Source organism: Ochotona curzoniae, unplaced genomic scaffold, assembly GCF_017591425.1.
Source record: "Ochotona curzoniae isolate NIBS_2020 unplaced genomic scaffold, NIBS_Ocur_1.0 contig_4514, whole genome shotgun sequence".
Lineage (NCBI taxonomy): Eukaryota > Metazoa > Chordata > Mammalia > Lagomorpha > Ochotonidae > Ochotona > Ochotona curzoniae.
In genome coordinates, this window is record NW_024466312.1 from 2186156 (window position 1) to 2209948 (window position 23793).

Consider the following 23793-nt stretch of genomic DNA (forward strand, 5'->3'; position numbering starts at 1 on the left):
TTAGAATTTCTGAGTATGATTCTGATATCAAAATCACAAATCATTTTAGTTTCCAGTTAAAAATGTAAAAATCCTAAATAAATCTGACAAATTGATAGAGTCTTTTCTAATAAATAATACAATAACACAATATAACAAGTATATTGTATCCTGGTAATGTAACCGTGGCTTTATATAAAAACATTTTAAAAACCATCAATGATATTAACAGGCAAGAAATAAGATTATCTCGGTGTACAATGGAAACAACATAAAATCATCTGATTAAAAAGTAGCAAACCAAGGGAGAGGCATCGTGGCACAGAAAGGAGTGATAATACTGGAATGCCAATTTACATTTAAATATTGGTTGAGTGCGATCCAGTTGGGATTTCAGGCTCCTGGCTTTAGCCTAATCCAGCCCCAGATGTTCTGGGCATTTGGGGATTGAATCAGCAGATGGAAGGTATCTCCTTTCCACCCCTCCCCACCCCACCCCACCCATTTCTATTGCTCTGCCTTTCAAAGCGATAGGAAAAAAGATTTTTTTTTCAAAATCACTGAGTGTTTCTAAAATAGAATAAAGAACATTAATCTTTATAAAATTGATGCTAACGTTGATTATAAACTTACAGTCAGTATTTTTTTTAAAAAAGACCAAAATAAGCTATTGTAGCAACTGTCCTGAAAATGTTGATAAATGAACATAAATTAATAAATAATTAGGTCCTAATGGTTGAATAGAAGAGAAAAAAAAAACAGTAAGATCAACAGTCTATTTGTCAAGAATAACAGGATGTACGTATTTTAAAAAGCGACTAGTTCACTAGAGCAAAAAAGAATCAAAAACCTGGAATAACTTCAATAAACCATTATTTACACACATACATAAAACAGATTACTAGGATGTGTATAAAACAGAAGACTTGACTAGAGAAACACACCTAGCCCACAGCCAGAAAGCTTTGTTAACCCACTGTCATCTATACGCTTACTCTAACTCTCAATCAAAATTTTAACATAATATATTTTAAAAACTCCTACCTCATCTTCCACTGCTACTGTCACTGCTTTAATTCACATACATCTCTCCATTTTCAGCCTCACTGATTTAAAACAAACTTTAAAATAAACTTCTATTTTACTTCCATTTTCTCACAAATATTTTGAAGCATCCTCATACACTGACAAGAAATACAAAGTTTTGTCCATGGAACTCTGCATTTATTCTACCAGCTAACAAGAACCAGTTCTAACATCCTAGCAAGGGTCCATTCTCAAAACACTGCTAACTTAGTGGCGGAAGAAGTTATCTTAACTGATCATCAACGAAAAGAAAATACAGAATATCTTCATTCATTCAAGTACTAACTCATTCTAGAAAGAAATGTGAGACACTTCGCAGTGCCTGGGAAAGCAGATAAGATCCCCAACCACAAAACATATGAACAAATGAAAAGATGACAGGTAACTGTATCACCAACCTCCTGCACTGGCAGTAAGCACTGTACACGCACCTGAGGAGTCAGGACAGGTACTGATGACACTCATGACATTCACACATTAGATATTCTCCATCACAAATGAATAAATCCGGGGCAACTTAGGTGTGGGAGGCCAGCATCACATATCAAAGGCTTCGGTGGGAGTTCTAGCTCCAGTTCCGAACTGCTTGATGAATGGGTAAAAGGCAGCAGCGGGTAGCTGGGATCCCTGCCAATCAGGTGGCGAGACCTGGACTGAATTTCTGGCTCCAGGTTGGACACAGTTAGGCATTTGGGGAATATAACAGTGGATGGAAGATTTCTGACTTTGTATCTTTGTCATCCATTCAAAATTAGTAAAAAATCATTATTTTTAAAAATGAATACTCCAGATAAAGTGAAAACTTGTATAAAGATTAGGACATAAAACAGCTGCACACACTTAAGGAAACCAAAATTTAGAAGTTAGTGTAGAAACTGTTTAAACAGAACTGGAATTAAAACAAAGACTTGTAGAAAGACACATGAGGGGCCCAGTGGCGTGGCCTAGCGGCTAAAGTCCTCCCCTTGAACGCACTGGGATCCCATATGGGCACCGGTTCTGATCCCAGCAGCTCCACTTCCCATCCAGCTCCCTGCTTGTAGCCTGGGAAAGCAGTTGAGAACGGCCCAAAGCCTTGGGACCCTGCACCTGCATGGGAGACCTGTAGGAAGTTCCTGGCTCCTGGCTTTGGATCGGCGCAGCATGGGCAGTTGCTCTCACTTAGGAGTGAATCATTGGACTGAAGATCTCCCTCTCTATTTCTCCTCCTCTCTCTGTATATCTGACTTTGTAATAAAAATAAATAAAGCTTTTAAAAAAAAAAAAAAAAACAAAACGACACATTAGGCCTGAGATTACGTAGAGGCTAATCATTCAAGGTCTTACAAACTTTATTTTGTAATCTGACCTTTAATTTAAAGCAAAGTCATGATGGGTGCTAAGCAAATAATGATTTGGGTAGATTTACAATTTTTGAAATCACACAGGCTGTAATATGAAGAATGAATTAAAGAAAAGTAATTTGAAAAGCAGACCAGTTAGGAAACCGCTAAAGCAAAAGCACAGGAAAGCACTTAAATAAAATAATAGTCTGAGAAAGAAACAACAAAGTTCAGAAATATTTAACACACCATCATACTCTAGGACCAAAATTACTCCTGGTACCTGCAACATCAAACCCAACCTAGTGCGTCAAATAAATCATTCCTTTCCAACTCTATAAAACACCTGTCCAACACAGTAGTCATCTGGCATATTGTTATTTAAATGGAATTAAGCTACATTTTAAAATTTATTCCATTAATAGCAATAGCTAATTTTCAAATGTCTAATAGCTACAGGTGGCAAGTTGTTCTTGAATGCCCAGCAGAGACACAAACATTTCTATTACCACGGAAAAGTCTTTGGACATCATAGGGCTACACATACTCCTAAATCCATACTCCATGAGGTAAGCCTATTTGGAGCAATAGCAATCTATGTGTGAAGGCACACTCTCAGTCTGATACCTGCTCGCAGTGTGTTAATAAGTTCTCACAGTGCAGTGAAGAATCATGGCATACCAAGCATAAGATACGCTCAGAGTTTGAGCTCATTAATCCTCTCTGTGCTCTGAAGAAATAGACAAGCAGCAGGCAGCACCCATGTGTTTAGGTGAGGACACCAAAACACAGAAATTAACCTGCCCGAGGCTATAAAGTCAATAATGGACTCACAAATAAAAGCTGGATTCTCTAACGTCATGAATGGGGCTCCACTCATTAAAGTGCTCCTGCTGATTTAAGACACCCTAGGATGGAAATGACTCCATTTCACCTAATCCAGACAACCGATTGTTTCATCAAATGGCATGCTATGCCCAAAGGAGGGTCAGATCTGTTAAGTTCTACATAGCTTAGATATCTATATTAGTTCTGTGTATGTGTTAGTGTGTGTGTGTATGAAACTTGTTTTAAAAAAAGAATACACAGAGTTTGTTCTGTGTTATGCTGAGAAATAAAGGAGATTATATATCTTTATTCAAACTAAAAGCACTAAGGTATGGTACATTCTTACAATATTGACTTGGGTTTCAATTATGTGAAACAGTTACATATAAAAAATTACACCCTAGAAACACTGTATTTTGTGATATTCATTGCCTGTAGCCAGATAAGCCTGACCTCTGTGTGCTCTTTTCAAGTCTACAGACGCAATGGGGACACAGGCAACTCTTGCATTTTCATTTCAACTACCCAATTAACTGAAAGCAGCCAAATAATACACAGGAAGATATGAGGCAAGTTACAGATTTAAGATACAAAATCTACATTTATTATTTGCTTGTGACTCTCTTGAGAAGAGCAAATTTAAAATACAGCTTACCAGCATTCACTAATGCATCTCTGTGCCCTGATACTACAAAACAATTCACCAAGATCTCATTTGAATAGTGTGAGTAATCTAATAATAAATTCCATGGCACTTGCCCAATATGTAAGTTTTTGTATTTCAATGGCTGATATGATAAATACGTAGAAAAAGAATTAACAAACAGAATGTTTAAAACAGTCCTAAAGCATCAGATAACATAAAAGTTTTCTTTGATAACTATTTTCCTATAATTAAGCTGAATCAATCTAAATACAGATAACCCAGAGTAAAATGAAAATGCCAATAAAATAGAATGTCCATAAAATAAAAATAGACAAAATGTATCTGACAATTGTTTTGAATTAAAATCAAATCTTTCCAAAACATGTAAGTATTATCACAAAAAAAAAGAGAGAACAATAAAAAAGAGTACAGAACCTAATGATCACACATAACTTACAGAAGCACAAGAAAGGCATCAACTTGGGTATCAGAAACTTTGCTTCACCAAACAGCATTGATTGAAAAGTACAATTGAACTTCAAAATCCATCTTTGGGGCAGTCACTGTGGCTTAGCATACAAAGACACCACATGAGAGGCCAGTATCCCAGATGGGTGCTGGTCTCAGTCCCAGCTGCTGCACACTGAGTTCAAGTTAATGCACCTAGAAAAGCAGCAGAAAACAGCCCACGTGTTTGGGCCTCTGCATCCCTGTTGGAGACCCAGAAGCTCCTGGCTCCAACCTGCCCATCTCAGTCCCTGCGGCCATTTGCAGAATGAACCAGCATATAGAAAGCCTTTCTGTCACTGCCTCTCTCTGCTTCTCCTCTCTGCAACTGCCTTTCAAATAAATATATAAATCCCAAAATAAGTAAATAATAATGATTAAAAAAATAGACCCAGCGATCAGCAAGTTCAACTACTCACACAGCATTCCTAGAGGCTCCATAGGACAGGAGAAGCTTAACTATATCCAGGTGCCCGTTCCTGGCCGCGTCATGAAGTGGGGAATCATTCTGGTATCCTGTGGTGTTCACCAGGGCCTTGTGTTGCAGCAACAATTCTACCACCTTCAAGTGCCCAAGATTGCATGCTTCATGCTAATTAGACAGAATCAATGAGAAGAATAGTGAAGAAGACCAGCTGTAGAAAAAATAAATGTGATTCTTGACCTATTAATTTATTCTTACATTAGAGACCACCAAGGCTCTAAACCAGTAGAGGCTACACTTATAATGCTATGGTAAGACATGTAATCTTTGCGATCAAGATTTACACAATTCACAAAAACACGAGCTATTCACTGGGCCCTTAGGTGTTCTTTTTCTAAAACAAAAATGCAGCTTTAAAGCAATTATAATTCTTAAGCTGTTCTGTAATAAAGTAAAAATATTTTTTAAAAAGATAAGGCCTTTAACAAAATTATGCAACAATCTGAAATTCTCCAAAGCTGAAGAATTTACTATATGCAGGGCTTAGCCATAAAGTTAAGTGGTGCATGAGCAGAGACAGAACCATCCAACAAATGAAAATCTCTTTCAGGTGAGTGAAGCAACAGATTACTGTGTGCTTGGCAACAGTGATAATAGAAGTTAACATGGAGCAAATACTCAAAAACAGTTTATTAAATAAGGAATAGAACTGGTAACAACAGAATCTTAAATACGTATGTGTGCGTGTGATATGTCATATAAATATGTCATATAAATGACATATATCTGTCATTTTCAGCAAAATGAGAGACCTGATTGAATCACTGGCTCCTGGCTTAGCCTGGTCCAACTCTGAAGGGTAACAGGCACCTGGAGAGTGAACCAGCAGATGGGACATTTCTCTCTGCCTCTTAAATAAATTATTTTTTAAGAACCATAAAAGGAACAGCACTATGTCAGATTAAGCCACTGTTTGTAGCACCAGATTCCCATATCCGTGCTGGCTCATGTCCCAACTGTCCCACTTCTGATTCAGCTGAGACATTCAGCTAATCTGCCTGGGAATGCTGCAAAGAACAGCCCAAGGACTTGCGTCCCCACACCTTAGTGGAAACTAGGAAGAAGCTCCTGGCCCTTGGTTTTCACCCGGCCCAGACAGGCCACGGCAGCCATTTGGGGAGTAAACCATGAATGAAAGATCTCTTTGGCTGTCTCTCCTTCTGTGTCCATAACTTTAACATTAAAATAAATTAAATAAATCTTTAAAAACCATAAAAAGACTAACTAAAAAAATAAAAAGCAGAAGTTACCAATGGTGTCCATCCAGCATTGTCTTTGACATTTGGGTCACTTCCATTGTTTAAGAGGTACTCAACAGACGGTATATCACCCTAGAAAAATAAAGTCATTAAAACCATCAAGTAAAGAAAAGAAGATACTAAGTTTGCTTATGAAGATTCTGTCTTCTTCAATATAAAATTTTAAAAAATTATCTTAGGCCTAATGTTTGTGACCTAATAAATGTTAAGTGAGGTACAAAAGAATGATTCTGAGGTCCTAGGCTATATGGTCTACCCAAGAATACAGAGTACAAAATTCGTGTTAGCAACTCAATTTCGCAATTTACTTAAATATATCAAATAAAGGACACTAGCCAACGATCATCCAGTTATTATGAAGTCTCATTTCATTTGCTGAAAAAGCAATCCTTTTGGAGCATACAGGCAACTGGTTTACAAGCATTATTGAAAACAAGATGCCCAGTGAAAACGATGTTAAAACTGCAAAAATTCATTATCTTATGGGCAATTACTCTATTTTCATTTTTAATTTTTAAAAGATTTATTTGCTTGAAAGGGACAGTTAGGAGAGAGAAAAGGATTTGTTTTCCATTCCCCAGCTTCACTCCCCAGCTGGAACTAGGTCAGGCCAAAGCCAGGAGCCAGGAACATCTTCTAGGTCTCCTATGTGGGTGCAGGTGAACAAGCATGTGGGGGATCTTCCACTATTTTCCGAAGCTATTAGCAAGGATCTGGATGGAAAAATGGAGCAGTCAGGACACATATTAGACGCTGGGTCATGGGTGATGGCTTATGGCCATACCACTAGCACTCCTTATGCTAAACACGGATCCATATCCTCAGTGCTCCACGCTGAACCAGCTATCATGCTTGGATGGATAGCAGAAGACAGCTCAAATACATGGGCCTCTCTGACCCATGTGCCACCCACATCAAGTTCCAAGCTCCCAGTTTCTGCCTGACCCAGCCCCAGGTTTGGTGGCCATTTGGAGTAATCCAGCAGTTGGAAAATCTCTGTCTCTCACAATTCCTACTCTGCCCTCCCCACTCATTTTGTAATAAACAAATGTCCATTATGTAATAAATACATACACATAAATAGCCTTTCAAAAAATAAATAAATCTTAAAACAACGTTAGGCATTGGGAAGAAAGATCACATTTATGTAATGAGACAAAGGTAAAATCCACATGAAGTATACTATTATTATCAGGCCATCAAAAATAACTAAATCAACCCCTTTAGGATAACAGGAGAGGGATACAGTGCTTAATTTCATTAATATGAAATAAGGCAAAAGCTTACTGACAAGGCTGAATAAATCTAAGCTGCAGCATATACAGTTTCATAAACATGATAAAAGTTTCATACACAGTGCTCTGTTCAATTACTTCTGTGAAGTGCTTATTTAGGAAAAAAGAAATCTCTACCACCCCTAGTCCAAATAACTCATTTCTGAAGGAGTTTTTCACTTTGTAGAAGTTTGCTTTCACAGAAGTCACTAAGACACTTAAATATGATAAAATTTGATGTTCTTTTTCTATCAAAGAAGTTTTGATTGTATTTATTTCTATTTCATTTTTTGACCTACTTCTCAAATACAGTAAATCTTCATGTAGTAGCTTAATATTTTCTAAAAAATAAATCCACACAACATGAATATCTATGATTTTAAATTAATAAGTGACCATTAGTGTTTACTGGGCCTAAGGAAGCACTGTAAGAAAGCTTTACTGGGCCGGGCGCACACGGTGGCGCAAGTGGTTAAGTCCTCGCCTTGCACGCCCAGGATCCCATATGGGCGCCGGTTCTAATCCCAGCAGCCCCGCTTCCCTTCCAGCTCCCTGCCTGTGGCCTGGGAAAGCAGTTGAGGACGGCCCAAAGCTTTGGGACCCTGCACCCGTGTGGGAGACCCGGAAGAGGCTCCTGGCTTCGGATCGGCATAGTATTGGCCGTTGCGGCTCACTTGGGGAGTGAATCATTGGATGGAAGATCTTCCTCTCTGTATATCCGCCTTTCCAATAAAAAATAATAAAAATAAATCTTTAAAAAAAAAAAGAAAGCTTTACTGCCACCGAGGGAGGGAGCAAGTGAATGGGAGATCTCTATTTCTGTGTTTTAAGAGATGCATTTGTTTATAATGCAGTCACAGAGAGAGGCAGAGAGAAAGAGACATCTTCCTTCCATTGGTTAACTCCCCAAATGGCCATAAGAGCTACAGCCTGGGATCTGGACTCATACAGGATGCTGGCACCATAGGTAATGCTACAGCATTGGTTTTCATTACTAAATACCAAAGAGAACACGAGGGGCCGGCACGTAATCTTCCACCTTCAAATGCTAGGATCCCACATGGGTGCCAGTTAATATTCCAGCTGCTCCACTTCCCATCCAGTTCCCTGTTTGTGGCCTGGGAAAGCAGTTGAGAATGGCCCAAAGCCTTGGGACCCTACACCTGCATGGAAGACTCGGAAAAATCTCCTGGCTCCTGGCTTTGGATTGACTCAGTTCTGACTGTTGTGATCAACTGGGAGTGAACCAGTGGATACAAGATCTTCCTGTTTCTCCTTCTCTCTGTAAATCTTTCTAATAAAAATAAATAAATCTTAAAATTTTTTTTTAAGGAAAGTGGAATCAAAGGCTAGTAAGAGTGAAACATCCATGAACTTTCTGAGTTCATTCATTTATCTTATGTGCACAGTTCTTACAGAACACGTAAATGTGCAAATTCTAGCCTTCTGGTCTAAGACAGCATGTGTGCAGCCCCTTTCACGCTATACCCCAATCAGTTCCCAATGAACAACAAAAACACATCTCCTGAATACTGGGTGGATGAACTACCAAAATTACATCCATCCCCTTCCATCAACATGAAAATACAAAAAAAAAAAAAATCTCAAACATCTCCATTCAAATTCTATGTGGCAATGACAAAAATTATTAGTCATGTAAGATTAGTCCCCTAGGAAAGTGACGATATGGAGAATGAAAGCACAGTGTCCCGCTGAGCTGCAAGAGTCCGCTTCTTTCCTTTCCTGACACCTCCCTGTATTAGCAAAGGTGGTTAACATCCCACACCCTCCCAAGGAGAGCTGACTGGCGCACTACTTGTTTTTTCTTATCAAGTCTATTTTCTCCTCCCTCGTACTTAAAAGTTTGTCGTATTTTCATATTTCTACTTTGTGTGAACTGTCATGCACATAAATAAAATTATGATAATTAGACAGAGTCCACAGTAACTGGATAAGCTTGAACCGCTATCAAGTTTCTAGGAAACAAATTAAGTCCTGCCTCAGATTTCTTTATGCTGCTTTCTTCTCTAATATTTTCAGAATATTTTCTGAGTAATAAGCACTCAATTTTAGGTTCTTCACAACTTAAAAGAATAACTGATATTTTTCAAAAACCAATGTAATAATTTTTTCAAAAAAAAATCATCTAAGGAAAATACTGAGGTTATAGGAAATTTTAAATGGATTTGGTATTTTCAAGTAATACTTCAAAGGCTGAAAATAAGGAAGTGTGTGTGACTGTGGGTCTCACTGAATATTTTTATTGCTAACTTTTCAGTGAAAACAAAGATTCTTCAGATTCACTAGATACTGCAAACATAAACAACATAAACATTACAATTAAATACAGTAAAAATGCTTTGACACATAAATGAACCATGTGCCCAAAATTTCCCCATCTAGCAATTAGATAATGCTAAAAACAGAAAAAGCCACCTGTTAGAGTTCTAGAATATATGAACATTTCTCTGGCTTCTTAACATTTACTCAATAAAATAACGTGAAAGATGATTCTAACACCCTAGCCAACAATGCAATACCATTACTGATACCATGATGGCAGACTTAAAGGCAGGAGGATGCAACAGAAGGTGAAAATGGATTTGACTCCAAAAGGTATTCTAGAAATTAAAATCTTAGGGCTTGTATAATGGGCCAAGCTACCACTTATGTTCCCATATTGGAACTCTTTTTCAAGTTTGCCTGCTCTGCTTTCAAACCAGCTTTTGGACAATGCCCCTGGGAAGGTCACGGATGACAGCCTCTATGCTTGGGGCTTGCTATCCACGTGTGAGACATGGAATTTCCAGCTCCTAGCTTTCACCCGGCTCAGCCCCAGTCATTCTAGCCGTATGGAGAGTGAACCAGTAAATGGAAGATCTGTCTTTCCTTCTAATTCCACCTTAAAAAAAATCTTAAAAAACAACACACCTAAAATCTTGAGAATGATCATGCTCATAATAGCACGAGGATACAACACATGAATACACAATATGACATGACTTCTTAAGAGTATAATGAATAACAAAGCCGAACCCTGAAGGAGACCCGCTCCCAATGCACTTTCTCTCTACTCAGCATGTCTTCACCACTGTTTGTTATGATGTAAGAAAAGTCGGTCTTGCAAAACCACCTTTACAACTAAGATGATGCCTACATCAAAAATACACCCAGGCAGGCCAGGTTTGAACCATACTGCCGCCTCACAGTAAGCCATTGCTAAGGTATGAATGATGACTAATCAATGCCAGTTAGTACTAGGAAAAGGGGTATGGAGCTGTGTGGTTTCGAGGATGCAAAAATTTAAGTAAAGGTGATTTAATAAAATTTTCTGGTCTCAACAATTTCCTTAATGTGTTTATTTTTATTTGAAAGACAGAGAGAAAAGGAGAAACAGAAAGACATCTTCTGACCCCTGATTTACTTCCCAAATGGCTGCAATGGCTAAAGCTAGGTCAGTATGAAGCCTGGAGCTTCTTCCATGTGTCCCATGTGGGTGTGGGGGGGTCCCAAATCCTTGGGACATCTTCCACTGTGCTCCCAGGCACATCAGCAGGAAGATGGATAGGAAGTGGAGTGGTAGGGACCAGAGCCAGCAGCCATAGGGGATGTCTGCACTATAGGTGGAGGTTTAATTCACTATGTCAGCTCAACAATTTGCTTTAATTAAATCAGAAGAATAGGGCCCAGCACAGTAGCCTAGTGGCTACATAATCACCTTGCATATGCCAGGATCCCTTATGGGCGCCAGTTTGTGTCCCAGCTGCTCCATTTCTCATCTGGCTCCCTGCTTGTGGCCAGGGAAAACAGTTGAGGACGGCCCAAAGCTTTGGGATCCTGCATCTGTGTAGAAGACCTGGAAGAAGCTCCTGGCTCCTGGGTTTGAACTGGCTCAGATCTGGCCACTGAGGCCAACTGGGGAGTGAACCAGTGGATGAAGATATTTCTCACTGTCTCTCTTCTCTGTGAATCTGACACTCCAATAAAAGTGGATAGATTAAAAAAAAAAGGCTAAAAATCAATTCAAAATCCATGATAATTTCTTAAATTTTGTATCAAAACTGCCCAACTACTGACAATAGTATTTAACAGTTAAATTCAAGAAAAGCTAAATGAGAGGCCTGTGATGTTATGGTGCAGTAGGTTAAGCTACCAACTGTGACATCAGCATCCCATAAGAGTCTGACCACTAAACTTCTGATCCAGTTTTCTGTTAATGTGCCAGGGTAAGTAGTCAAGATGGCACAAGTACTTGTGTCTCTGCCATCCATGTGGGAGACCCAAATAGAGTTCTAGGCTCCTAGCTTTGTTCTGGCACTGCCTTGGTTGCTATGGCCATTTGAGCAGTAAAAGAGTGAATGGAGGATCTCTCTGTCTTTTCCCCATTTTCTTTATAATTCTGCCTTTCAATTAAGTCTTAAGAGGAAAGAAAGGAAGGAAGGAAGGAAGGAAGGAAGGAAGGAAGGAAGGAAGGAAGGAAGGAAGGAAAGAAGGAGGGAAGGAAGGAAGGAAGGAAGGAAGGAAGGAAGGAAGGAAGGAAGAACAGTGAGAAACTCTAATTCGGACAAGACTCTAAAACAAACCAACAATCTGAACAAGTTTTATTAAACAATCCTGAACACATAGTGAAAAAAATTCAGAACAGCACCCTGCTACCAATTTCTCATGTCTTATTATGCTATTGTGGCTTTTTTCTGTGATGAGTCTAAGAGTAGGCAATCTACAGCCTGAGGGTCAGTCACGTACTTTTGTTAGAGGTTTTATTTGTTTACTTATTGTCTATCGCAGCTTTCACCCCATTATCTGTAGAGCTGAATAGCTATCATAAACCTGAAAATATTTACTCCAGCTGATGATGAAAGTACGTGTACCCCAGCAGGCATTGAGGCGTAGCACGTTAGCCCTCTACCACTCTTCAAACCCCAAATCCGTAATCCTTCCCTGGGATACCTGCATCTCACATCTCTTGCATGGGATCAAGTCCTGCCTCCACTTCCAATCTGGCCTCCTGCCAATTCATCCTGGAAGGCAGTAGGAGATGGTTCAAGTGTGTTGGTTCTTGCCATCTACTTGTGTTACCCAGATGGAGTTTCTGGGATCTTGGCTCTGGACTGGACCAACCTGGCTATTATGGGCATATTACTAGAGAAATCTTATGTATTAGCAAAAAAAGAATACAAAATAATATTTAGACTATTTCCTTATATCTATAAAGCACTAATAACACAATAACATTATACAATAGGCTTAATATCCTATCTATTTGGGATTTTTTTTTCAGATTCTGAAACATTTGTATATACATAATGAGGTATCGGGGGGATTGATCCCTATGCTAAAAACAAAATTCATTTGCTTCATGTGCATCATAAACACACATTCTGAATTTTTTGTTTTTCCGCACAAAACTGTTACATAATGCATAGTTTTCCATTTGAGACATTCAGTCAGCACTCTAAACATTTTAGATTCTGGGGCACTGTGGATTTCTGATTTTATTTTATTATTATTAAAGATGTTCAATGACTGCTTTTCTGCACATATACTATGCACAGATATAAAACATGGTGAAAAGAACAGTTTGATTTTGGTATCAGTCCTGTGGCACAGTAGGGTTAAGGTGCCACAAGCAGTGCTGGCGCTCCATGATTGGAGCCCTCTGCTAATGTGTCTGGGAAGGCAATGGAGGACAGTTCAACGGCTTGGGCCCTGCACCCTTATGGCTCCTGGCTTTGGCCTGGCCCAGTTCCTGCTATTACAGCTATCTGGGGAGTAAAGGAGTGGACTGAAGATCTTTCTCATTTTCTTTCTCTCTACCTGTAACTCTGCCTTTCAAATAAATACATAATGTATTTTTTTAAAGCCTGGTTTTGTATCATGAATTGCAGAAAACTAAAATATAATTAAACTACCATATTTCAAGTTGACCAAAGCATGTGACCCATGGCATGTAGTAATACTGCAGACTTCCCTTTAAGCCCAGTCCTCAACCCTGCCCCATCACTGGCACATTGATTTAAAAGAAAACCCATGGCAAGAGGAGGGCGGACCAATCATATAAAAACCTCATTTTTGCACTTTTCTCTTGCTTTGCAGGAAAAGTACAGGAATCTCTGGACCATACTCTACTAGAGGTAGTATGGTATAGATTATCATTTTCTTGCCATATATTTTATTCTGCCTACCAGCCTCATGTTTCAGAACTTCAAAGGAATTCCATTAAAACCTACCAAAGTTCTCTGGCCATTCAAACATCCTAAGTGAATTTACCAGGCAATATCACTCAGAACAGAGAAGCTATTCTAATTTAGTCCTAAACTCTACCAAACAGTGTTCCCTCAACACCTGCATGGATTCATGAAGTAAAGTCTCTAAAGCTACAGTGCTTCCTGCTCCCTTTTGCATGTCATTCTTGAGTCAACTTCAAAGAATAACCACAGCAAGCATATCTCATGCTGAGGAAAAAAGCCAAGTTCCAAACCCACCATTGCCACCTTCCAGGTGGTAAGGCAATAATTAAAGAGAATTCACTTCAATGAACAGGCTCACAGTGGGGCACACAACCACTCCTTTGCCGTGAACTGCAGGACTCCTATCTGATCATCCAATGTCCAGGTCACTGGAGGAATGCACAGACCACATCCTCAACCTTCCCAGTCCTGTCAACGCCTAGCAAGAAGGTCAAACAGGAGCAGAAGCTGCCTCCCACTCACGGTGCTAGTGGTGCTAGTGAGCTCTTCTGCTAGGCAGTCACTTAGCAATTATCTGCATTCATAAAGCAAGGAAAGAATGAGTAAACAGAATGGTAACAACAGCAGCAAATGCACATGGACAAGCAGAAGCCGTGATATTGAAACCAGTTTTCTCCTACAAGATCATGCTTTTCAGACCCAGAGGCCACTGCTCAACTGAGGTGAAGTTACAGTGCCTGTGAATTTTGTTTCTCTGTTTCAGAGGAAGCATTATGTTCCTGGTAGGTTAATTATCCTACCAGTCTTAACCTATCTGTCATAAACCCAATGGTCTCATTCCAGATGGTGCTTCAGAGTAAGCATCTTACCTTAATTGCAGCAACGTGGAGCAAAGTCTCTCCTCTATGATTCCTCTTCCCAGCCATAAGGCTGCTGGAGGATGCCTTCACTGCTGACTGGCTGCAGATCATCCGTTTGTAATGTGAACTATTCAAGGAAGGGGGTGCAGTGCCTGGTGAAAGGTTAATGGAGTCATCTGGGACCTCGCTGTTTTTTCTGCTCAGTGAGGTACGCACTTTACGTTTTCTTGGAGGTGGTGAAGAACAGTCAGGTACTGGCACACTTTCTGAAGGCTCAGTTTGCTCGGGAATATCTCCGCTGGTGGTTGGAATGCTGCTTATACTTGTGTTAGAAACGGAACTAGAATGCCTACGTTTTCCTATACCATCTAGTGTCAAAGACCTTTTAGATCTAAGATGGTTCTCAGAGACCTCCTCAGGAGTCACTTCATCCATGGTCTCAATGTCTGGAGACTTGTTCTGCTCAGCTAAAGGCAAAGAGACTTCAGTTATGTTTCCTATACCATCTACTGTCAAAGACCTTTCAGATCCAAGATGGTTCTCAGAGACCTCCTCAGAAGACACTTCATCCATGGTCTCAATGTCTGGAGACTCAATATGTTCAGCTAAAGGCAAAAAGACTTCAGTTATATTTTCTGAAGATTCAGACTCTATGCAAGTGCCACTAGCAAGTAAGTCTCTCTCACCTTCTGCCTGTGGACTAACAATAACAGATGGCTGGCTACAGAAGGACACCAGCTTTTCTTTGCATTCCTCTTTTGAGTCAAGGTCACCTCCTCCTTTTCCTACTGCTGAATTCCATTCTTGGTTGATTTCAGCTAAAGTTTTTTTTTTCTGCTTTTTCCCAGATGTTGTGGGAGTCTTTCTAGCCTTCTTAGGAACATCTGTAGGAGGAGTCATGGAGACAAATTCATAAGGTGAGGCTTCAGGAGCGTTTTCATCCTTCACCTTTTGAGGCTGGGTTTGCACTGTAACTTTACTCACAACGTATCTGACCTTCTTACTTCGAGGACTAAACCACATTTTTATTGAATTCTTCTTGTTTTCAGCATCGTTAAATAAATGTGTTCTAGATGTATCTTCTTTCAAATCTGACAGAAAAGAGGAAGAGGAATCTGTTATAAAAAACCTAGTATGGCCCATCTTGAGCTACCAAAGAATTTTACTCATAGTTCTCCTAAGGTGTACTATCATGTACTTGCACAGCTTGTTCTCTGCTCCTAAAGCAAATATTCACTTACTAAACAAATGTCTACTGAGGGCCCGGCACGATAGCATAGTGGTTAAAGTCCTTGCCTTGAACTCACTGAGATCCCATATGAGCACCACTTCTAATCCTAGCAGCTCTACTTTCCATCCAGCTCCCTGTCCGTGGCCTGGGAAAGCAGGTGAGGACACCCAAAGCCTTGGGACCCTGGACCCGCATGGGAGACCTGGAAGAAGCTCCTGGCTCCTGGTTTCGGATTGGCTCATCTCCAGCCTTTGCGGCCACTTGGGGAGTGAACCATCGGACAGAAGATCTTCCTCTCTGTCTCTCTTCCTCTTTGTATATCTGACTTTGTAATAAAAATAAATAAATCCTAAAAATTAAAAAAAAAACCCACAAATGTCTGCTGAATGTCACCTTGTGCCAGACAATGCCCTAGAGAATTAAGCTAAAGCAGAGAACTTTACATTGCAGTGAGTATATACAGAATATTCAAATAAGTAAAATATATAGTATATCTTAAGATGATAATAAAGAAAGAAAAAAGCAAGCATGGTATTCAGTAAGGAGACATATTACTGGTGTTTCATTTTTAAATGGTAAGTGCGAATCAATGAACATAAGTCTTTATATCAACAAACTAAAGGAAAGCAATGTGATACTGTCTCTAGATACAGAAAAAACTAACAAAATTCAATCTCCATTTATATTCTTTGCAAAATAAAAACACAGCCTGTGCCGTGCTCAATAAGCTACTCCTCCACCCTGTGGAGCCAGCATCCCAAATGGGTACCAGTTTATACCGCAGCTGCTCAACTTTTGGCCTGGGAAAACAGCATAGAGTGGCCCAAGTATTTGGGACCCTGCATCCCTGTGGAAGACCCAGTGCAGGCTCCTGGCTTCCTGGCTTCAGATCAGCTCAGTTGTGGCTGTTGTGGTCACTTAGGGAGTGAGCAAGCAAACGAAGCTCTGTCTTCTCTCTATAACATTTTGAAACAAAACTACATAAATCTTTTTAAAGTAAAATAAAACAAAAACTATTAATATAATCCAACTATGCCATTAACAGGTATATATCCAAAGGAAATGAGTTCAGTATCAAAAAAAACCCTGTAATATTTATTGCAGCCCTATTCACAATGGCTAAGTAACACAATCAAGCAAGATTCCAATATGATAAAGCAATATGCTATGCATGCACATGAATACACAGCATACCCCTCACTATTTATAGCAATGTAGGAAGAGCCAGGGACCTTATGTTATGTGAAATAAACCAGGCACAGAAAGGTCAATACCACGTGTATTTCTCATTCAAACGTAAAAGCAAAAACGGTTGACTCCATAGAAGTAGAGAGTTTAAGAGGGGTGAGGAATGGAGTGATGGTAAAAGTAGGCTGGACAGTGGGCACGAAAATACTCAAAAAGGGTAAAGAAGTGCCAGCATTCTGCAGAATAGTTCATAAAAAGTTAAAACATATTTCACAAGAACTGGATAATCAAAAGTTTCTAACACAAAGGAAAAAATGTTTGAGATGAAATGTTAGTTACCCTGATTTAATCATCAATCATTAGTGCATGCATTAGACTATAACTCTGTAAAGCATAAATCTGGGGCCTGGTTCGACAGCGTAGTGGTTAAAGTGCTCGCCTTGCATGCGACAAGATCCCATATGGTCGCCAGTTTTAATTCTGGCAGATCCGCTTCCCACCCAGCTCCCTGTCTGTGGCCTGGAACAGTAGTTGAGGATGGCCCAAATCCTTGGGAGCCTTCACCAGTGTGGGAGAGCCAGAAGAGCTCCTGGCTCCTGGTTTCGGATTGGCACAGCTCCAGCTGCTGTGTTCACTTGGAGAGTGAACCATCGGACAGAAGATCTTCTCTGTTTCTCCTCTTTGTATATCTGCCTTTCTAATTAAAAATAAATAAATCTTTTTTAAAAAAAGCATAAATCTGTACAATAAACATGATCTTGAATGCCGGAGAGCAGAGGGAGGCCCAGTGTGAACTGAGTGCTCTAGGGGACAGTGATGGCAGTACGGGTTTCTCAAGTGCAGTAAATGCATCACTCTCATTTTGAGGCTGCCAGTAGGGGAACCCATGCAGGTAGGGACGCAGGAACACAGGAGAGCAATGCACCTTCCTCTCAGCTTGGCTGTGAGCCTAAAAGTCATCAATAAAATCTTTGAATCTAAAACTCACTAATAAAATCTTTAAGAATTAAAAACAAAAACTAAAAGGATATATGCAAATCAGGAACAGATATGATTGCCTCAGCCTCACACAGGACACGGATAAATGTTACCCTCTTTTTCTCACAGCAGCCTCTTTGGCTCCTTGTTGAGGTAGGCTAACAAACTACCATCTTTACCTATCTGTATAGTCACATTTATTTGTGAATTACAGTATATGTACATGAATAAAAACCTTTTTTTTAAAGTCAATCTGCTTTTCTTAATTCATATGTCTCCACCTACAATGAAACTGTAAGGGTAGAAGCAAGGTTTGCCTCCTATAAAAATTACATGAGTCACCCACTTCTCTAATTCTGCCTGCTGTACCCCTTCAAGTTGTTTCATGTTCTTGCCGCCTTTGAGTTCATTTATTTTCTTAAAATAAATAAGTAAATAACTAATCCCTTAGGGCTAGGCCTCTGGCAGAATGGATGAGATGCAACTCAGGCAGCTACACTGCGGAGGTTTGAGTCCCAATTCTGCTCCCGATCCCAGCCTCTTGCTCATGCGCACCGTGGTAGGAACTGAGTGATTATGGCTCAAGTACTTAGCTCCTCGCCACCACACGGAGACCCCAATTGAGTGACTCCTAACTCTGGCTCAGCCCAGCTTTAGGTGTTGCTGGTATCTTATGAGTGAATCACCAGAAAAAAGCCGTTAGTTTGACTTTCTCATCTGTTTTTCATGTAAATGAAATAGAAAATTTAAAAATGTATTTCTTGGGGCCCAGCACAGTGGCCTAGCAGCTAAAGTCCTCGCCTTTAACGCGCCGGGATCCCATATGGGCGCCGGTTCTAATCCCAGCAGCTCCACTTCCCATCCAGCTCCCTGCTTGTGGCCTGGGAAAGCAGTCGAGGATGGGCCAAACACTTGGGACCCTGCACCCGTGTCGGAGACCCGGAAGAATTTCCTGGCTCTTGGCTTTGGATCGGCATAGCATAGGCCGTTGCTCTCACTTGGGGACTGAATCATTGGACTGAAGATCTTCCTCCTGCCTCTCCTCCTCTTTGTATATCTGACTTTCCAATAAATAAATAAGTCTTTTAAGAAAAAAATGTATTTCTTTAAAATTCCTTCCTCCCTTTCTTCTCCACCCCATGAAAACCAATCTAGGCCGGTCCATCACAGTGGTAAAAGCACGTGGACAGCCATCAATGAATACTTCTGAAATCCTAGTTTAAAAAAATTATTTATTTAAAAGCAGAATTGTAAAACACAAAAGAGAGGGACCGGCGCGGTGGCAAAGTGGTTAAGGTCCTCGCCTTGCACACCCGGGATCCCATATGGGCACCGGTTCTAATCCCGTTGGCCCTGCATCCCTTCCAGCTCCCTGCTTGTGGCCTGGGAAAGCAGTCAAGGACGGCCCAAAGCTTTGGGACCCTGTACCCGTGTGGGAGACCCAGAAGAGGCTCCTGGAACCTGGCTTTGGATCGGCGCAGCACCAGCCGCTGCGCTTACTTGGGGAGTGAACCATTGGATGGAAGATCTTCCTCTCTCTCCTCTCTGTATATCTGCCTTTCCAATAAAAATAAAATAAATCTTAAAAATACACAAATAAATAATAAAAAAAAACACAAAAGAGAATGAGAGAGAGAAGAGGGGGGGAAATATCTTCTACCCACTAGTTCACCCCAAAAAGACCACAACAGCCAAAGCTGGGCCAGTTCAGGAACTCCTGGGTCTCACACATGGGTGCAGGAGTCCAAAGACTTGGGCCATCGTCCACTGCTTTCTCAGGTGCACTGGGGCACCGAAGAGCCTGCACGTGAATCAGCATCCTTAAGAGATGCAAATACTGCAGCTATACCACAGCACAGGCTCTAACATCTGGAATCATGACAAGTATTTATACCAAAAGATATCAGAATTAATGTTAGGTGTCAGAATAAAACTTAAGAAATCTTCTAGTTTGATTTTGCTTTTCACTTGAAAAACGAGGAACCAAACTTCAGAGCAGGGCAAAGAGAAGGTGCATCCTGATTCCCGACTGTGTTCCTCACCGTACGCACTGGACGCTCAGTCACTGTGGGCACAAGGACCAGGGAAAGGTAGGGAAGCTGGGAAAGCAGCAGTGTTCAGACAAGATTAACCAGAACAATGACGTCAAAAATAATTTCACACTGCCATCAAAAGGAACACAGAACTAATAATCTCTTTCAGCCAACTAGGTCACCTACAATACGTTTTCTGGTGGTTTTTTGTTGTTGTTTCAAGAAGAGCCAATGTTTTGTTTATCCTATTAAAAACGAAGATTGAGAATGCTTTATTTAAAAAAAAAAAAAGACCTATAATATATACTTTTCATCTGAGAAGTTGCTCCTCATTCAAGCTGAAGAGAAACCTGGCCATCAGGGGTAGGTATTTGGCAAAGAGACTAAGACCCCATGTGGGACTACCGCATGCACACAGGAGTGCCTGGGTTTGAATCCTGGCTACACAGCTCTAGCTGATGCTTCCGCACTTGGGAAGTCAGAAGTGAAAGCTCAAGTACTTGGCTCCCCGCCACCAATGTCAGAGATCTGGAAGTAGTTCTCTGTTGTGATGACTTAGGAAGCAAATAACCAGATGGAACATTTGTATTTGTCTCTGTCTCTCTGCCCCTTTGTCCCCCCCCAAAAACAAACAAACAAACAAACAAAAACAAAGCAACAGTGGCTTAAAACAAGTTTATGCTGCAGAATCAAAGAGGAATTTTAATAAAATGGATTCAAAACATAAGACACTTAAAAACCCAATGGCTCTAGTGAGTCTTATTCCTTTCTAGGGTTTTAAACAAACGTTTCACATATCCTTACTCTTGACAATATTTAAGAGATATGAGTACAATATAATTTTAATTTCATTTTTCTCATTGTTTTAGGAAATAAATCCCTGTTCAACATTCTCATTTCTTAAAATGTTTGCAAGAAAGGGGCTACTGTTATGTCACAGCAGGATGAACCACCACCTGTGACAATGGCATCCCTTAAGGGTGCCAAGTTCAAGTCCCAGTTGTTATCTACTAAAGTGACTGGTGAAGCAATGAACATGACCCAAGTATCTGGGCCCATGCTGCCCACACGGGAGAGCCAGGTAAGTTTAAGCCAGCTGACTTCAGCCTGGTCCTGCATCAATCATTTGGCAAGTGAATCAGCAGAGGAAAGAGCTCATTTCCTTGCTCTTCTCTCTATAAATCATCCTTTGCTAGAGAATGTTATTGAATTTTTTAAAATTTCTCATCATTTTTGTTTACTGAAGTATTTTTTCACCAGTTTCAAATTGATGTACTGGAGGATTAACTAAAATTTAATTTGCACAGAATATTCTACCTTATAGTTTCACCAGCTTAAAATTACTAATATAACACAAAATTGTTAACCAAAATCTCAACTGCCTAAAGTTCAAAATCACTTCTTCTAATCTTCCAGCATAATTAAATACCTTTTTTTTTTCTATTAACTTGCTTTTATTCATTTAAAAGGCAGAATTAGAGAAAGAAGGAGGGAAACTGAGAGCAAGAGAAAGCTCCCATCTTCTGGTTCACTCCCAAAATGTCCACAAAAGTTGGAGGAGGCCAGGCTGAAGCTAGGGACCAGGGACTCCGTAGGAGTCTTTCATGTGGGTGACAGAGGCCCAAGTAGTTAAGGCACATTAGCAGGGAGTTGGATCAGAAGCATGGGGTAGACAAGACTGCAAACCAGCTACTCCACTGGATGTTGGTATCCAAAGCAAGAGATTAATCTCTGCGCAGCAAAGTCCACTTCAAGAAGTTACATCTTTATAAACAGATCTCCACCAGGTAAACGACTTGAGAAGATGAACTTGGGAAGAAGATTTCAAGTTTCCATGCATTTTGCCATTGCTCCCATTTTCTCTATGCTCCTGCTTCTCTGTGTCAGTATGATAACTGGTGACATGGTAACAAACAGGTCCACCTGCTTGGCTAGCTGCTCACAGTCTGGCATGTTACAGTTTGGCTCTGAGCCCTTTTGTCCGTAAACCCATAAAGGCAAGTGGAGTACATATCTGGACGCAGCTGCAGGTGAATATGCAGCTGTATGTGGCTACTGGTGGCTGTGTGTGTATGCAGAGATCTCTATGTACATGCCCAACACTGCTATGGACACTACACAGTTATCTCCTGGGGCCACACGACAGCTGGGAGCAAGTAGCTGTCCCTTGTGTATCACTCCTGTGAGTAATCAGGGAGCAAACCCACAATGGCGCCTGTTTTGACATGTCAGAATCTGAAATTCCTTGTCCTGCCCTGGACATAAAATGACAGCATTCAAACTGGTAAGAAATAGAAAATGCCAGGTTTTGATAAATAATTATATTTAACTTGAGAAATTTTACAAATAAACCCTGCCTAGAAAAGAATCCATTTGGACTGGGCGTGATGGCTTAATGATTAAATCCTCACCTTGCAAGCACTGGGGTCATCAGTTCATGTCCCAGCTGCTCCACCTCCCATTCAGCTTCCTACAAATGGTCTGGAAAAGCAGTAGAAGATACCCCAAATGTTTTATGACTTGAAGAAGCTCCTGACTCCTGGCTTCAGATTGGTGCAGCTCTAGCTGTTGCAACCATTTGGGGAGTGAACCAGAGGATAAAAGATCGTTCTGTCTGCCTTCTCTCTGCAAATCTGACCTCTCTCTCCAATAAAAACAAATAAATCTAAAAAAAAAAAGTATCCATCCAAACTATATTCTATCTATATTCTATTCCAAAAAGGTCAGTGCTGGTGAAATGTAAACATCCATGAGAGCAAAGCAATAAAACCAGAAGGAAATAACATACTTTTTCTGCTGCATGTTAACACCTCTTGATCCACAAGAAGGAAGGAAGGATCTCAGAAATCCAAACAATCAGAATGAAACATCCATTCACACAGACTTACATCTAAATTCAACAAGGTCTTTTCTTTGCAGTGATAAGTAGGCTTCAAAACCAAGCCATTTTTGATATAATCTCAAGTTTGGAGGAAAGGTCAAAATGAAATGTTACCAGGATTACTTTTTAAGAAAGACTCAGGATTACAAAAACTTAAAGGTTAATCCTCTGGTAGTCTCTAAAAATTTGCATTTGATTCTTTAAAAATGTATTTTCAACACAGGTGATGACATTTTCAGTTAAAAACAAGTCAAATTCAAAGTCAACAATGGTTATGCAAGCATCAAATTGAAGAATTGGGTATTTGCTGAAAAATCAAGGCTTGTAAGAATAGCAATTTATTCAATTAATTGAAAAAAAAATTAAATCTAAAAAGATAGGAGTTCATGCGCAGGTGTACATATTTCCCAGCTTATAAAGGGATAAACGAAGAGAAGGTATGTATATTCAAAATTTATGCATATGCAATCATTTTACTAATCATCTAGTAATAAAATTCCCTAGGAAGATTTTAAGTATACATCTAGGCATAATTAATCAAGCATCATAACATCAAATATGACTGCAAATTCTGAATTCCATGTAGTATCCCTACAATAAAATTGTAAAAATGCAAAAACAACATCACTTTTAGAACGTAAATTATACTATCAACAGCTCCAACAGTTTTTAATGAGTGAACAATTTTAACTAGAATAAATTATCATATTCATTTCATAAAGAAAAATATTGGTCCTTCCTCCACATAGTAAACTTCTTAATGATGACATTTAAAAGAATTCTATTCTATGAATTTAATTTAAATATTTCAAAATGCACCACAAAATATCTAATAGCCAAGATGCACATGTTACTAAAGAGCTGCTGAGCCAAGTCTCATTCTTAAAATTTAATAATAAACTAGAGAAGAGAAGCAATTAGAAAATGTGATTTAGCTATCATTAATCTACATCAAAGGATTATAATGATGTACACTGTGTGCCTTTCAAATTATTCTCTATTATAGGTTTCACAATGGAAGTCTCTTTGACTAACTAGTTCCTTAT

At 39.8% G+C, this 23793-nt stretch overlaps 1 protein-coding gene across 1 annotated transcript in view; it reads right to left on the bottom strand.

The window, feature by feature from the left end:
- Window positions 1-23793, bottom strand: part of BARD1 (BRCA1 associated RING domain 1) — a 121354-nt gene that overhangs the window by 25011 nt on the left and 72550 nt on the right. The window contains exons 7-10 of the mRNA XM_040986438.1: window positions 14986-15527; window positions 14446-14850; window positions 6103-6183; window positions 4788-4960 (exon numbers count right to left, since the gene is read on the bottom strand). Of these exons, the coding sequence (XP_040842372.1) occupies window positions 4788-4960; window positions 6103-6183; window positions 14446-14850; window positions 14986-15527 (1201 nt within the window). The remainder of the gene's footprint in view (window positions 1-4787; window positions 4961-6102; window positions 6184-14445; window positions 14851-14985; window positions 15528-23793) is intronic.